At 49.9% G+C, this 13,444-nt stretch overlaps 3 protein-coding genes across 3 annotated transcripts; 2 read left to right on the top strand and 1 right to left on the bottom strand.

Annotated features, from left to right (window-relative positions):
- Positions 1 to 571: 571 nt before the first annotated feature.
- C8Q69DRAFT_268724 (DNA topoisomerase 2) lies at positions 572 to 6,273 on the bottom strand. The gene is made up of 6 exons (XM_028626773.1): positions 6,021 to 6,273; positions 5,594 to 5,950; positions 5,245 to 5,532; positions 2,509 to 5,190; positions 2,192 to 2,455; positions 572 to 2,136 (listed from the first exon to the last, which is right to left on the bottom strand). The coding sequence occupies exons 1-6, from the start codon at positions 6,093 to 6,095 to the stop codon at positions 685 to 687; spliced, it is 5,118 nt and encodes a 1,705-aa protein (XP_028485479.1). The 5' UTR covers positions 6,096 to 6,273; the 3' UTR covers positions 572 to 684.
- A 2,164-nt stretch (positions 6,274 to 8,437) lies between these two features.
- Positions 8,438 to 11,527, top strand: C8Q69DRAFT_268695 (putative GTPase activating protein). The gene is made up of 4 exons (XM_028626772.1): positions 8,438 to 8,932; positions 8,989 to 9,584; positions 9,644 to 10,000; positions 10,055 to 11,527. The coding sequence occupies exons 1-4, from the start codon at positions 8,528 to 8,530 to the stop codon at positions 11,388 to 11,390; spliced, it is 2,694 nt and encodes an 897-aa protein (XP_028485478.1). The 5' UTR covers positions 8,438 to 8,527; the 3' UTR covers positions 11,391 to 11,527.
- Positions 11,528 to 12,157: 630 nt separating this feature from the next.
- On the top strand, positions 12,158 to 13,296 carry C8Q69DRAFT_520878 (phosphatidylethanolamine-binding protein; the record flags this gene model as incomplete). Its single annotated transcript, XM_028633507.1, has 4 exons — positions 12,158 to 12,543; positions 12,613 to 12,663; positions 12,731 to 12,891; positions 12,999 to 13,296. Exons 1-4 carry the CDS (start codon positions 12,361 to 12,363, stop codon positions 13,294 to 13,296), a joined length of 693 nt encoding a protein of 230 aa, XP_028485477.1. The 5' UTR covers positions 12,158 to 12,360.
- Positions 13,297 to 13,444: the final 148 nt, after the last annotated feature.

The following is a 13,444-nucleotide window of genomic DNA, read 5'->3' as shown; positions in this document are numbered from 1 at the left end:
CACATGTACTCCTCACTAATTAACAAGACAGGGAGACTCAACAGAAATGCATTGAACCCCTGAGACGAAGTTTCAAACTAGATCCGACCCCAGAGGAGATCGAACTGGGAAACACGTCTTCCGAATAACATCGTCATATATTACTTAGATTAGGAACGGACGTTGCACGGAACAGGGGCCCGCCCAGACACAGTTTAAGACATCTTCAGACTCCGGTATCGGATAAATTGAGGTATGGATTTATTTCAAATACATAAGCATGGGGAACGGGACTGACAATGGAACCCCAGGACATGGTACCGGTTGTTAAACTAGAGTGTAGTACAGAAGAGTGTATCTCACATTCATTTTCTTCCCGAGAATTATCCTCCAAGATGGCGCGACGGCTTGTTAATATCCGACAAGATTGTCTTCGTTACTATCTCAGATACGACATAGTATTGCATCTCGCTTTTTAGACTGTAAAGAAAGTGCATTCGCATAGTATCTAATAAATAGAAATACTAGCAGCAGAACATGGAATCACTCTTAACAAAATAAGATACTACACCGGCCCCATCCCGATAAACCATAACAGAATTAAGAAATGATGAGAGAGCGAAAGCCGCAGCGAGTTCATCGTTCACACGACATTGAAAAAGGGTAGACTCAATAGTGCAGAAGAGAATCAACGTCAAACCACTTCTACTCGCTTTCCGAAAAGTCATCGGCAGAATCATCACCACCAAAGTCGTCCTCGCTGTCATCGTCAATCACATAAGTTGGCTTCTTAGCTGTCGTAGCAGCGCGACGAGCTGGCCGGCCAGCGGCCTTGCGAGGCGGCGCAGCATCAGAGTCATCTGATTTGGCTCCAGCGGGAGAATCCAGAATATCGTTTGCCATCGCGTCGATATCATCATCGGACATGTCATCTGCCAGCTTCTTCTTGCTTGCTTTAGCCTGCTTGGATGCATAGGCCTTTGCGGCAGGCGATGGCTTCACTGCCGGAGCTGCGACAGGTTTCGCTGCGTCTTTCTTGGGACGACCGCGAGCCTTGGGTGCGGGCTTTGCCGCGGGCTTCGCTGCAGGCTTTGCTTTTGCCTTGGGAGCCTGCTCCTCTTCCTCAACATCTTCATCCGATGCTTTCACATCCTTCGGCTTGACAAGGAGTGATCGGCGAGGAGAGTTCTGAGGTATGAGCTTCGTGTAGTCCGTCTCGTCTGGGTCAAAGTCACTGCTAAGGCTAAGCTTGGAGTTCTTAGCAGTCGGTTTCAGACCTGAGCTGCTGCCAGGCTTGGATCGTTCGGAAAAGAGGGCAGTGGAATCACCGACTGTGCCGCCGATGCCCTTGACCATCTTGCTGACATCACCTAGCAAATCGTCACCGTTGTCGCTGTCAGAATCGTCGAGAACGGTGTATTTCACCGGCTTGCGGGCTGTTCGACTTGGCTGCGACGTCGATTTGGTGGGTTTTTCGACTGCAGATACCTCCTCAGCGGAATCTTCATCTTCATCCTTTGCCTCTGGCTCTGGTTTTGGCTTTGGCTTTGGCTTCGACTTGGGAGCGGCCCTGCTCTTTTTAGGCAGGATCACTACGTCAGAATCTTCATCCTGTTCCTTTGCCTCGACCTCAGCCACTGGCTCTGGCTCTGGCTCTGGTGCCGGCTCTGGCTTCGACTTGGGCGCGGCCCTACTCTTTTTAGGAAGCACCTCTACCTCAAAGTCATCATCTTCGTCAGAATCACCAGCTCCATCCGTAGGACTCTTCCTCTCCGGCTTCGCAGGGGCCTTGCTCAAGTAATCCAACAGGCCTCCCTTCGGTTGCTGGACTTTCTTGACCGTCGCTGATTTCTTCGACTTCGGGGCAGCAAAGTCAACATCATCAGGATCATCTCCAAGCGCCTTGCGTTTCTTAGCCGGGGCACGGCCGCCAGTCATGAGCTTGCTAGATGCGCGACGGCCCATGTTGGCGACCTTACGCTGCCTGCGATCCTCTTCCTCCAGTTGGAATCGCCACTCGGCCAAGAAATCATCGAGGTCTTTCTTCCAGATATCTTCCTTTGAGAGCTTGATGAGAGTGTCGATCTCGATCTCCTTATCTCCGATCTGCTGACGGAGCTTCTCAACACGTTCCTTGGTCAGAGACCATAGCGCCATCTATTTAGGAGTCATTAGCAGTATTCAAAAAACTCGATAGTAGTAGACAACATACCCCGAGCAAGTAGTCATATGCATTGGATCCGATTTCGACGTCCTCAGAATCTTCATCATCTTCCTGAGCGGGCTCATCTTCACCCGCCTTAACAGCATCAACGACCTTCGGAAACGCTTTGAAGCCTTTCGCCTTCAATTCAGCAATCAGATCAGACTTCTTCTTCTTGGAGATAACCAGGTCTCCATCAATGATCATCTGGATGAAGCGTGCTTGGTTGCTAAGCCTTTCCAGATCCTTTTGCATTTCGGAAAGTTGATGTTGCTAGTAGATAAGTCAGCGGGTGCGACAATATGCATGGTGCTTTCGGTACTTGCCTTCCGCTTCTCGTAATACTTGATGCGAACGGTGTAGAACTCCTTGAGAATATCATCGACCGTGTTGTATTTCGTAATTCTTCCCTCAGGATCGAAGGCAACCAAGTTCGTAGTGGCAATGGTCTTAGATAGTTTAAACTTCTCCTCCAGGCCCTCGTTGATTGCCTTCTGCATGTGTTTTTCATCCATCTGAATGATGAAATGGACTTTGGTGTGAGTATTGTAGTCCTTGTAATCCTTGATGAACGAGGGCGTCTTCTCTGCCTTGATGATATCTTCGAGTTTGTCCTTGAAGTCCTGAGTCCACGTACGGATGGGCAGTTCAGTGATCTCGACCTCTTTGTCGCCAGTTTCCTTGATGATACCGCTGAATTTGAATCGGTCAGAGCCTATAGCAGTCACCTCACCGGTGAAGCCGCGGAACCATGGTTGCATCGGCTTGGTAGGTTCACCATCCATCAACCGCTTCAGATTTTCTACCACGTCTTCTGGGCTATAATTAGGGATAGAAGAACTCCATCCAGTACCGATACCATCCGCACCGTTGATGAGAATCATCGGCACGACAGGCACGTAGATCTCGGGCTCGATCTTCTTGCCGTCGTCAAGGTTGTATGTCAGGAGTGGTTCATCAGCGGTGTGGAATATCCGCCTGGCAAACGGGGACAAGCGTGTATAGATATAACGAGCACTAGCACAGTCGGCACCACCTTGAAGACGACTACCAAAGTTACCACTGGGTTCCAGGCAGTTAATGTTATTGGATCCGACGAAGGTCTGTGCGAGACCGACAATTGTCTGTTGTAGGGACACATCACCGTGCTGGTATCCAGTCATTCCAGAAACGTGACCAGCCAGTTCAACGACCTTGATATCCTTGCGGATGTTTCGTTTAAAACAGGTGTACAGGACCTTGCGCTGACCTGGTTTCAGACCATCCACAACAGAAGGAATGGATCGCATGTTATCTGCCATACTGAACAGGATCAATTCCTTGTTGATGAAGTCGGTGTAGCTGATCTTAGGGGCGGAGTGGTCCAAGAATGTTCCGGGCTTGAACTGGCGCAGCCATTCCTTTCTCTCATCGGCCTTCTTCTTCGAGAAGGCCAGATCGATCAGTTCGGCTTCGTGATCCTGCATGGTGTGGAACTCCTTTAGATGCCTGTCGAGATCACGGAAGTAGATCTGAGCATCTTCCGTAGTGCTGGTACCCAGACCCTTGTAGTACTTATGCTCCCAACCGCGCTCATGCTTGTGCTCTTCCTTCCACGCCTCGTATTCAGGCATGGTGAAGAAGGATTTGGACTTGGTTGGATTCTTGGGATCACCCTTCCAGACCTTAACGATAGGAGTGATGAACTCAATCAGGAATTCTGGAATCTTCAGCAGACTAGGGAACTGGACCTGGAGGAAGTTGATGAGTAGACCTTTGATGTGACTACCGTCGTGATCTTGATCGGTCATAATCATGAGATGACCATAGCGGAGACCCCTAGTGTCGGTATATTCCTTTTTGTGCTGGAGACCAAGGAAGTTCTTAATATTCTGAATCTCCGCGTTCTTGGAAATCTGGTCAATGGAGGCATCGCGAACATTGAGCAGTTTTCCTCTCAGGGGGAATACACCGAACAGATCAGGCCCGACGACAGCTCTACCGGCCATAGCCAGACCCTTGGCAGAATCACCTTCCGTCAGGATCAGTGTGCAGTGGTGTCCTTCCTTGGTTCCGGCCTTGTTAGCATCAGTGAGCTTGGGGTTGTTCATACGAGAACGGCGACTGCCATCGGTCTTCTTGAGCAGCTGGTCGGCCTTCTTCTCAGCAAAATGGAGAATGTTAGTCATGACCTCCGTCTTCAAGATCTTCTTGTAGAAGTCCTCCTCGAGGACACACTTGCTACCGAATTGACTCGGCTTCGTCGTAAGTTGCTCTTTGGTTTGCGACGTGAAGGCTGGGTTCACAATGAGCGCATTGACAAAGAGGAAGATGTGATTCTTGATCTGGGCCGTCTTCAGAGTTGCTCCATTCTTGTTCTTCTTCTTGACCTGTTCCGCGAGTTTGGTGCAGATTTGGTCCGCAATGTAGTTCACGTGCGTTCCACCAGATGTTGTTGCGATGGAATTAACGAACGAGACCTGCTGGAAGGATCCGTCCGATACCGTAAAGCCGATCTCCCAGCGTGGGTCAGGGCTACAAGTGATGATTTCGTTTTTATCTGTCGTCGGTTCTTCCCCACGCTCCTTCTTGATAGCGTTGGTGTACATCTCCATGTACTTCTTGAAATTTCGCACAGGGATCCTGGAGCCGTTTAATTTGACGGCTACCTTGCTTGTTCCAGCCAAATCGTAGACGCGACGTTTGACGAGAGACTCGAAATCGTCATCCATGCCCTCCATTCCGAATTTTGCATAATCTGGCTTGAAGGTGACCTTGGTATAATCTTCGCCCTTACATTCTGTGATCTTGGCCTTTCCTACCTTGGACATATTATCTGTCCAAGTCTGCTTGTACTTCTTTTTCTGGCGCGAGTCCAGAGTCTCAATGGAGAATTCCGTGGAGAAGACGTTACACAGTTTCGCACCGAAACCGTTTCGTCCACCAGTCACTTTCTGTTGGGTATCATCGTAGTTCGAGGAAGTGAGAAGGTGGCCAAAAATAAGTTCGGGAACATAGATTCCTTCTTTCTACGAGAACTGTTAGCAAGAATGTCCCTGAACGGATAACGACGAACCACATACCGAATGGATCTCGATGGGGATACCTCGTCCATTGTTCCAGACACTGATTTCCCCCGATTCCCGGTCTACCGTGATGCGAATCTCATCCATATTCTTGTCGTTGTGCTTGTTATCGGCGGCATTTACGACAATCTCATCAAAGATCTTATATAGACCAGGCACGTAGGATATTTCGCGGTATTCCATGGATTCTGAGGTCGAATTGTACACCCACATGTGCGACACCGTGCGCTCAACGGATCCGATATAGGTATCGGGACGCTTGATGATGTGCTCGAGTTGCGTGAGCTATCCAGAATAGTCAGTACATCATGCGCCAGATAAGAACACATATCCTGTCGCCACAAACCTTCTGGTACTTCTCAGAGGCACCTTGCTCTTTCGACGATCTTGCCTCGTCAGTTCCATCGGCCCCGAAGGACTCATTCGCGACATTTGCCAATGGCTTGGAAGCAGCTTTCTTAGCGGCCGGCGCTTTCTTCGCCTTCTTCGCGGCGCTGGGCGGGGTACTGGAGAGCAGGTCATCATCTTCAGCGCCATTGCCGTCGCCATCGCCATCCGATAGCTCATTCTCGCTATCTGGCTTCGCACGTTTCTTCGATGCCGCAGACTTGGCGCCCGCTTTTGGCTTCAAGGTGGTCTGTGTTAATTTCTTGGGTGCAGCTTTGGCAGCTGCGGGCTTCTTCGCGGTCTTCGCCTTGGGCTTCTGCGCAACACATCGTTAGGAGCGGACGAGAGAGAATCGAGCAAGGCGCCCTTAATGCCCTATCACTTACTGGCTTCTCCTCCATGACGAAGTCAGAGCCGGAGCCATCGTCCTCAAAGACGGAATCGACCATGGAGTCGTCCATGGTGAACGAGCGGATCCGTGAGTACGGAAAAAAATCTCAACGGGGCAGACAAAAGGGGGGGGAGCAAGAAGGGAACACTAGACTGCACGAGTAGCGCTCATCCCAACCAGCAGAGAGAAGCAGGGCTCTTTGGGATCTGATGCACCGGATGCACGAAACGGCCCAATGTTGATATTATTATTCTGTTGACGCGCTGAAGTCGCGGCTGCCTCGCTGCTGCGCTTAAAGCCATTCGGCGCGAAGTTCTTCCGGGCGTGTCTTGACCGAATCGGGCAAGACCAAAACAACGGCCCGCATCATCGTTACTATTATTATTGTTATTGTTATTATTATCGTTATTATCGTTATTATCACTTGGCACGCGAAAGACAGGCAAAAGATACGAGGTCATGGAGGGGTAGCAATGGTCCTGCTGGTTTGTCATGTATTGGGGTGATATATCTATCGCCCAGTACCATAGTCTTCTCTCCCAAACCAACTGAAATAGGGGGATTCTACCAATTCTTCCCCAGGCAATGCATTCGAGTAAGTAGAGAAGAGGGCGAAGGACGATACAAAATTTGTCCATTGGACCATATCATTCTGCTACCTCTGAGACTATGTTCTGACCGCGTAACAGTGTAGGTGACAGTGAAAGTGTCAGATATATATAAATGAGGTCCAACTGAGATTCAGCGCTTGCTCGATCTGGGGGGCTTCCCATGACTGGACATCGAAACACCTATGATCAACAGTGCACTATGACGATCTCACACGCAGAGAGACTGATAATTGATTACTTCTATAATAATTTCCCCACTTCCAAAATGAAACCGAGGTCTTCTCCTCGCAGTAATTCTATCTAGCCCTAGACAGCCTCAGGAAGTACGTGAGCTGAGCTTCTCAGGAGAGCATGAGCGGACAAGACGCGATGCAACTCTAATGGACCGCAAATTCGCCTCCGTCTGTAGATTGTTATGTCGGTGAGAGCACTTATCTTCCTCCCTTATGGTCCCCGGAGCGCTGGAGCGTCTGTGCTGGGTTTTTATCACAAGGTCCCATGAGCGTTTATGCCGAAGGGAGACCCGACAGAGGAATAAAAATCCACCCACACGATAATGATAATAATAATAATCATGCCGTGTGCTCATCACGGACAGCTCTAGTCCCACGTTTTTCATTTTTCGATATGACCAAGCGGACTAGTCGACCAAGAGCTCCACTCGCATAGCATTATGCCAAGTAATGATAGTTTTCCAGAAGGGCCTTGCGCGCTGATCCTTCACCGTGTGTCCCGTGCTGCCTAAAGAGGACGAGACATTATATGATTATATTGAGACAGAATGAGGGCAAAGACAGCCGGGTGTAATTTAAAATGCGAGTTGAGTGAGTTAGAGAGAGAGAGAAGGAGAAAGCGGTCAACTTGCGCTTCACAACACCAACACTAACTGACTAGTAAGTGGACGGCTTACGAGGAGTCGAAGCCATTGTTCGACATCGAGCCATGTGACAAGGAATCGCCGTCAATAATGTGCGGGTCTGGAATTGCAATTATTTGGACGCGTCGCAAATGATATCTGTATTATTGTTCAGATGTTTAATAGACCCTGACCCAACTGGGAGATGAGCAATGCATCATCGCCCTCGACAGCATTCACAACTGAGACCAGTTTTGCTTTCCATGGAACTGCCCAGCGAGTGGAGACAACTGTCGCCTTAACAGCACGATTATCCTCTGGATAGCCTCCGGGAGCGATCCAGCGGAACGTGGATACACATTACCGTGATCTAGTTATGGGGTTTTGGCACCGCGATCCCGGTCTGGTTCCTCCATCGAACTCTTGGATGGCTGAGCTAACGACAGTAGACTAGTGAATTGCCTTACCGCACAACGGTCGAATATGAGCAGGGAGCAAACGGAGATGGACAGACAATCTGGAACGCAACAGACATGAAGACCAACGGGCGCGAAGAGGGATCTGCGACCATTGGGCGACGCTGACTGGATAGCGCGATCGACGGCGCCGACAGGAGAGGAAAAGGCGCGAGTTGGTTCGGTCCCCGTCGCGAAACCCCCTGATCGTTGATGGTCTTGGAGGAGTCGGAGGCATCCACCAAGGCCGGTGCTAAAGGAGTCGCTGAAACGCTCTCTCCCACCGCTGTGGTCCCTGAACCAGATCTCTTTTTGACTCCCACGCTCCTTTGGAATGTTGTCGTGACCGGCAACTGGACTCTTCGGTTCTCTCTCGCAAGAACCTTCCCCGCGCTTCATGGGTTGACCTTCAATCCCTTTGGTCGGCTGGGTCTCTTATCGTCAACAATCGGAACTCTATACAGCTTCGAAAATTCCCGTGTCCCCGGGGCTCCTCCCGCGAGTCGCTCTTTCGACCGTCCATGGGGCATGCTGACCGGCTTTTTAACCTACAGAATCGTCACAGAGAGAGCCAGGCATCATGGAGAGCGTTGAGTCGAGGATGTACCGCACCAATTCGGAGAGTTCTCCGAATAACACAGACTCGATGGTAACAGTGCCGCTGTCGGACATCCAGTCAGATATCCAATCGAACCCCCAGACGCCCAATGAGTGGAAAACGTTTGATATTCCCGAGGTACCTGTGGAGGAAAGCGGAGAACAAGAGGGCCCGGTGGGAGATAACGCGGAGGGACAGACTACTCCTACCATCGATTGTAGCCCAACGACAGTGGAAGGCAGAGAACGCCGCGTATCAGACTCCTCAGAACGGTCGCGCAACAGTCGTGGCAGCGAGGCAGACTCTCCACCGGACAGTGAAGGGGTCAATTGGGAGGGATTGGAGAAGACGGAGGAACTGGAGCCGCGCAATGAGGGGACAGATGAGGTTTGTACTCCTGGTGGGAATATGCCTCAGCATGATGACTGATGGAGCGTTTATAGTCTACGGCATTGCTACTCGCGCGTCTGGAGCAAGAGAATAATGCTCTGGCGACAAATCCCAAGTCTGGTCTGTCGAAAGCACGCTCTCGGGCAAAGTCCCGGCCTCCGTCCGTACAGCAGATCAAGAAACTGGTCAATGACCCCCGGTCGTCTGTCCGGTTCTCACAATTGCCAACTCCCCAAATGACGGAGCTGGAGTTCTGGGCTGCACTGGTGCAAGATTACCCACAGACAGCTCAAAGATTGCCTACTCTGACATCGAACAAAATCCGTAGCGGGGTGCCTCCTCCTCTGCGGGGCGTGGTCTGGCCCAGTATTGCTGGCGCGAGGGATATGCAGCTTCAGGAAGAGTTCCAAAGACTATGCGGAGAGACGAGTCCCTACGAAGGCCTGATCGGAAAAGACATTGGGCGTAGCTTTCCCAATGTTGACATGTTCCGGGACCCGGACGGTGAGGGCCAGCAGATGTTGGCCCGGGTCCTCAAATGCTTCAGTCTCTACGACACAAAAATCGGTTATTGCCAGGGTCTGGGGTTTGTGGTAGGTCCCTTGCTGATGCATATGACGGATGCAGAAGCTTTCTGCGTCCTAGTCAGGTAAGCGATAACGGCGAAGAAAAACGACATGTGTGGTAGGAAACTGACTTCTCGTCTAGACTCATGGACCACTACGGCCTCCGCTCGTGTTTCCTGCCAGACCTCTCAGGGCTACATCTCCGAATATACCAATTCCAGAATCTGCTCTGTCGCCATCGACCTGCTCTGTTTGCGCACTTGGAATCTCTACACATCGAGCCTGTCTATGTGTCGCAGTGGTTCCTTTCGTTTTTCGCTGTCACTTGCCCCTTGCCAATGCTTCTTCGCATCTACGACGTGCTCCTCCTGGAAGGTGCCTGTGAGACCTTGATGCGGGTTGCACTGTCGTTGATGCAAAGGAACGAAAAGAAGCTCATGGCTTGCACGGAGTTTGAGGATGTTATGCAAATCCTGCTATCTAGGAGTCTCTGGGACACGTAAGTGTGGCTTGTCCGAAGATGTCGGTGTCCTTGACTGACTGTCCTCAATAGGTACGCTTGCCATGCGGATGATTTGGTGAACGATTTCGTCTCCTTGACTTCTCTTGTGTCGAAGGAGAGTCTACAATCTCTGGAGACCAGCTACAATCAATCACAGGGCGTGCAGACTGGAATCTCGTTCCCTCAGATGCAGGCAGCTGCATCTCGCTTCCTAGGCCGACTTTGGTCAGGTGGTTCCTCTACCAAATCTCTGGCTCTCAATCCCAGCACGTCCAGCCTGTCGCGCCCTGCAAGCTCTATCCGGAGGTCCCCATCGAAACAGAGCGTGGCATCAACCCTCAACTCCTTCGAGTCTACATCTGACGCAAGCACAGCACCTACAGAGATGTCACAGGATAGCCACAAGTCGAGGACGAAATCCGCCATATCGCAGAACAAAGACAAGGATCTTCATGGTCAGATTGAAGATCTATTAATGGCCTTGAGTGACTTGCAGCGAGAACAGGCAGAGCTTGCACAGGAGCTTCAGCGCGAACGTGAGGAGCGTGAGGAAGACCAGGAGTTAGCGAAATCGATGCTCAGTTATATCAAAGGACTAGAGGGCGACAGCCAACCAGCAGACATCGTTGCAAAGGCAGAAGAGCGGTTCCTTTGCACAGGTGCTAGACGAATGTCTATCGCGCAAACCAAACATGAACTGCGTGACGATGCCAATCGATGGAAGGAGAAGTATGAGCTCGAAGCAGCACGATGTAGCGATCTGGGAAGACGCATGGATGAATACGAACACGAGAATACCAAGGTCAAGGAGGAGCTCAGGGAGACCAGAGCTCGAGTACAGGACGGGTACCGCGAGAAGCAGAGGCTAGAAAAGGTCATCCTAGAACTGCGCAGCCGGAAATCCTCCGATAGCCCTGACCGGTCAAGCGCTGCACAAAGTGAGCCTGGAGACGTGGCCCAATCGCGTGGCCTACGGGAGCTCAAGCTCGTCCGGAGTAACTCGCAGAAGACGACTACTACTTCCCAGAAAGGCACTTGGAGCAAGCGTTCGAGCAGCCTAGGCTTGCAATCCGTCCTTTCCACGGAAAACAATAAACCGGCTGGAGATGAAACGCTACTCTTGGAACTTGTCAACGCAAAGACGGCAGAAGCCGTTGCCAAACAAGAATTGGAGGAGGTGAAGGCGAAACTCGACTCGCTGCGAAAGATGTTCAGCAATCCCCATCATTCCGTCTCACGGGCGAGTACAGAAGACAGCATTGTGCCCACAATAGCCGTGGCTGCTGCCAAAGAACCAACCAAAACTACTTCGAGCGGTGGCTTCTTCAGCGGATGGGGGCGACGGACCCCCTCTACAAGCAATGCGACTTACACAGAGTCGAAGTGATATGACCCCTTTACCTTACCGTGGTATATGATTACTAGATCTTTTTTTTTTCTTCTGGGAGTTCGGATGTTGCTTCTGGGACTTTCTTGGCGTACATTTGCCTTCTCATGCAAGGGACACTGTATCCTTATTGATGCTCTTCGAAATGACATGATATCCATCTGTTTGTTTCTTTGTACTGTATATACACAGACACTCCTTTTCTCTAATTGCCTCCGGAGCCTTTCCGGATGTATATATACGTTTGCCTTCGCACATTTTCTTACTTCACTTATCATCTCCCCATATGACGCTTGCTCAGCCATTTGACATTTCTTTTATTGGTGAAACTGAACAGGGTCTGGATGGCCAATTTAGTGCTAGGCTTGTTTTCAGTGAATGAAAGCGATAACCCCGGACGGATTGAGATCATGAACTCGAGAATAAGATCACTGCTGGTGTCCGAATAATCTCTCAGAAGTCCAGAAGTCATTACTGATAAAATAAAGATAATCTACATCTGGGAGGACTCCAGACAGGCCCCTACACATACTTAATAAGGGCAGCGAAACCGGCTTGGCTCAGCTATTCGACTAAAGTTATCGTTATGAATACCATAGGTGCACACTGTAACACTATCCGAAGACTCCCGGTAAGGCTCGGGAAGGTTAAAATAACTTGACAGCTTAGTTATGGCCAATACAGAATCAAGAATCGAGATGTGGCGTAGTAGCTACGCGTGGGTAGTAGAACTTGATGTTCATCCGCGACGACAGGATTACATCATGAGCCCTTTCATACCTGATGTCAGTATTAACTATCGTGTACAGAGTTAAGACAAGATAGGTCGATTTGAAGGACACATAATTTCTTAGAACTTTTCTTTTTTGATCTTGGCTATTCTCAAGAATTATTTTTATTTTTCTTTCATAGTTATACGGAATATCCCCATCACCACTCTGTATATACATACAGACAGACATCCAAAACAATGACGACCGACGTCCAAACCATTTTCGAAAAAGAGAGTATCATCCCCGACATTCTCGCGCCGGGGACAAAAGTCCCACGTAATTTGAAAGTGATCTGGCCCAACGCGAAGCTCGAGAAGCCTGGCCAGATGATCGAGCGCGATGCGACACAGCCTCAGCCGACACTGTTCGTTGAGCCGAGTGTGAGTTTCTTTTTACCGATCAGTCATGCAGAGTTGAGGTCGATGGCTAATAATTTGTCTGGGTTCTAGCCGGAGGATAAAGAGTCGCAGCCTATTTATACGCTTTTGATGGTTGATCCGGTTCGTGGTTCCCTAATTACTTACGGAGATATCAAATGGCGTGTTTGGCTAATGCATAAAATTAAAGGACCTCACGCACCGTAATGATAAGTATTTCGGTCAAGTACGCCATTGGCTCACTACTCGAGTGACTGTTAGTCCAACGGGCCAAGTCAATGTCTCTAAGGACAGGGATATTTCTCCTTATGTTGGTCCGGCTCCGATTCCGGCGCATTATTTCACTCTTGGGTATGTTCCATATTCCATGTTTTTTTTTCTCTTCATTTTTCTTTAAACAAAACTATCATTACCAAGAAGGGAACCTACGGGACGAGGATTCTGACAGAATTAACCAGAAAACCCCATCCATCGCGCTACACATTTCTCCTTCTACGTCATAAAACCGGCGTTGCTCTCCCAGAGCTCAATCCGGATAGCTTACGCGCCGCGTATGAAGGCTCGCCCGGCGAATTCGGCCAGCCGACGCAGGACATTGTTGATAGGATGAGGTTCAGTACGGAGCAATTCATCGAGCGGAACAAGATGGAAGTCGTAGCGGGGACATTTATGCTCGTTGAGGGCAACGCGAAGAGTGCGGTGAAGAATGCCTCGTTGGTTGCGCAGGGATTGGCGGATAAGATGATGGGGAAATAGATTAAGTAGGGTTGAGAGTGTTTAAGAAAGTAGTTAATATGAGAATGAAATCGGAATGATATATCTGTTTTAGATTGGTTTAGTGGATGGTGGCTGTCTGTAGATCTAATAAAAGGATACTGCCTCAAAAAGGTATGCAACAACTGAT

The sequence above is a fragment of the Paecilomyces variotii genome (genome assembly GCF_004022145.1).
Source record: "Paecilomyces variotii strain CBS 101075 chromosome Unknown C8Q69scaffold_5, whole genome shotgun sequence".
NCBI lineage: Eukaryota > Fungi > Ascomycota > Eurotiomycetes > Eurotiales > Thermoascaceae > Paecilomyces > Paecilomyces variotii.
The sequence above is the reverse complement of the archived record's forward strand: the minus strand, read 5'-3'. Positions and strand labels throughout refer to the sequence as shown.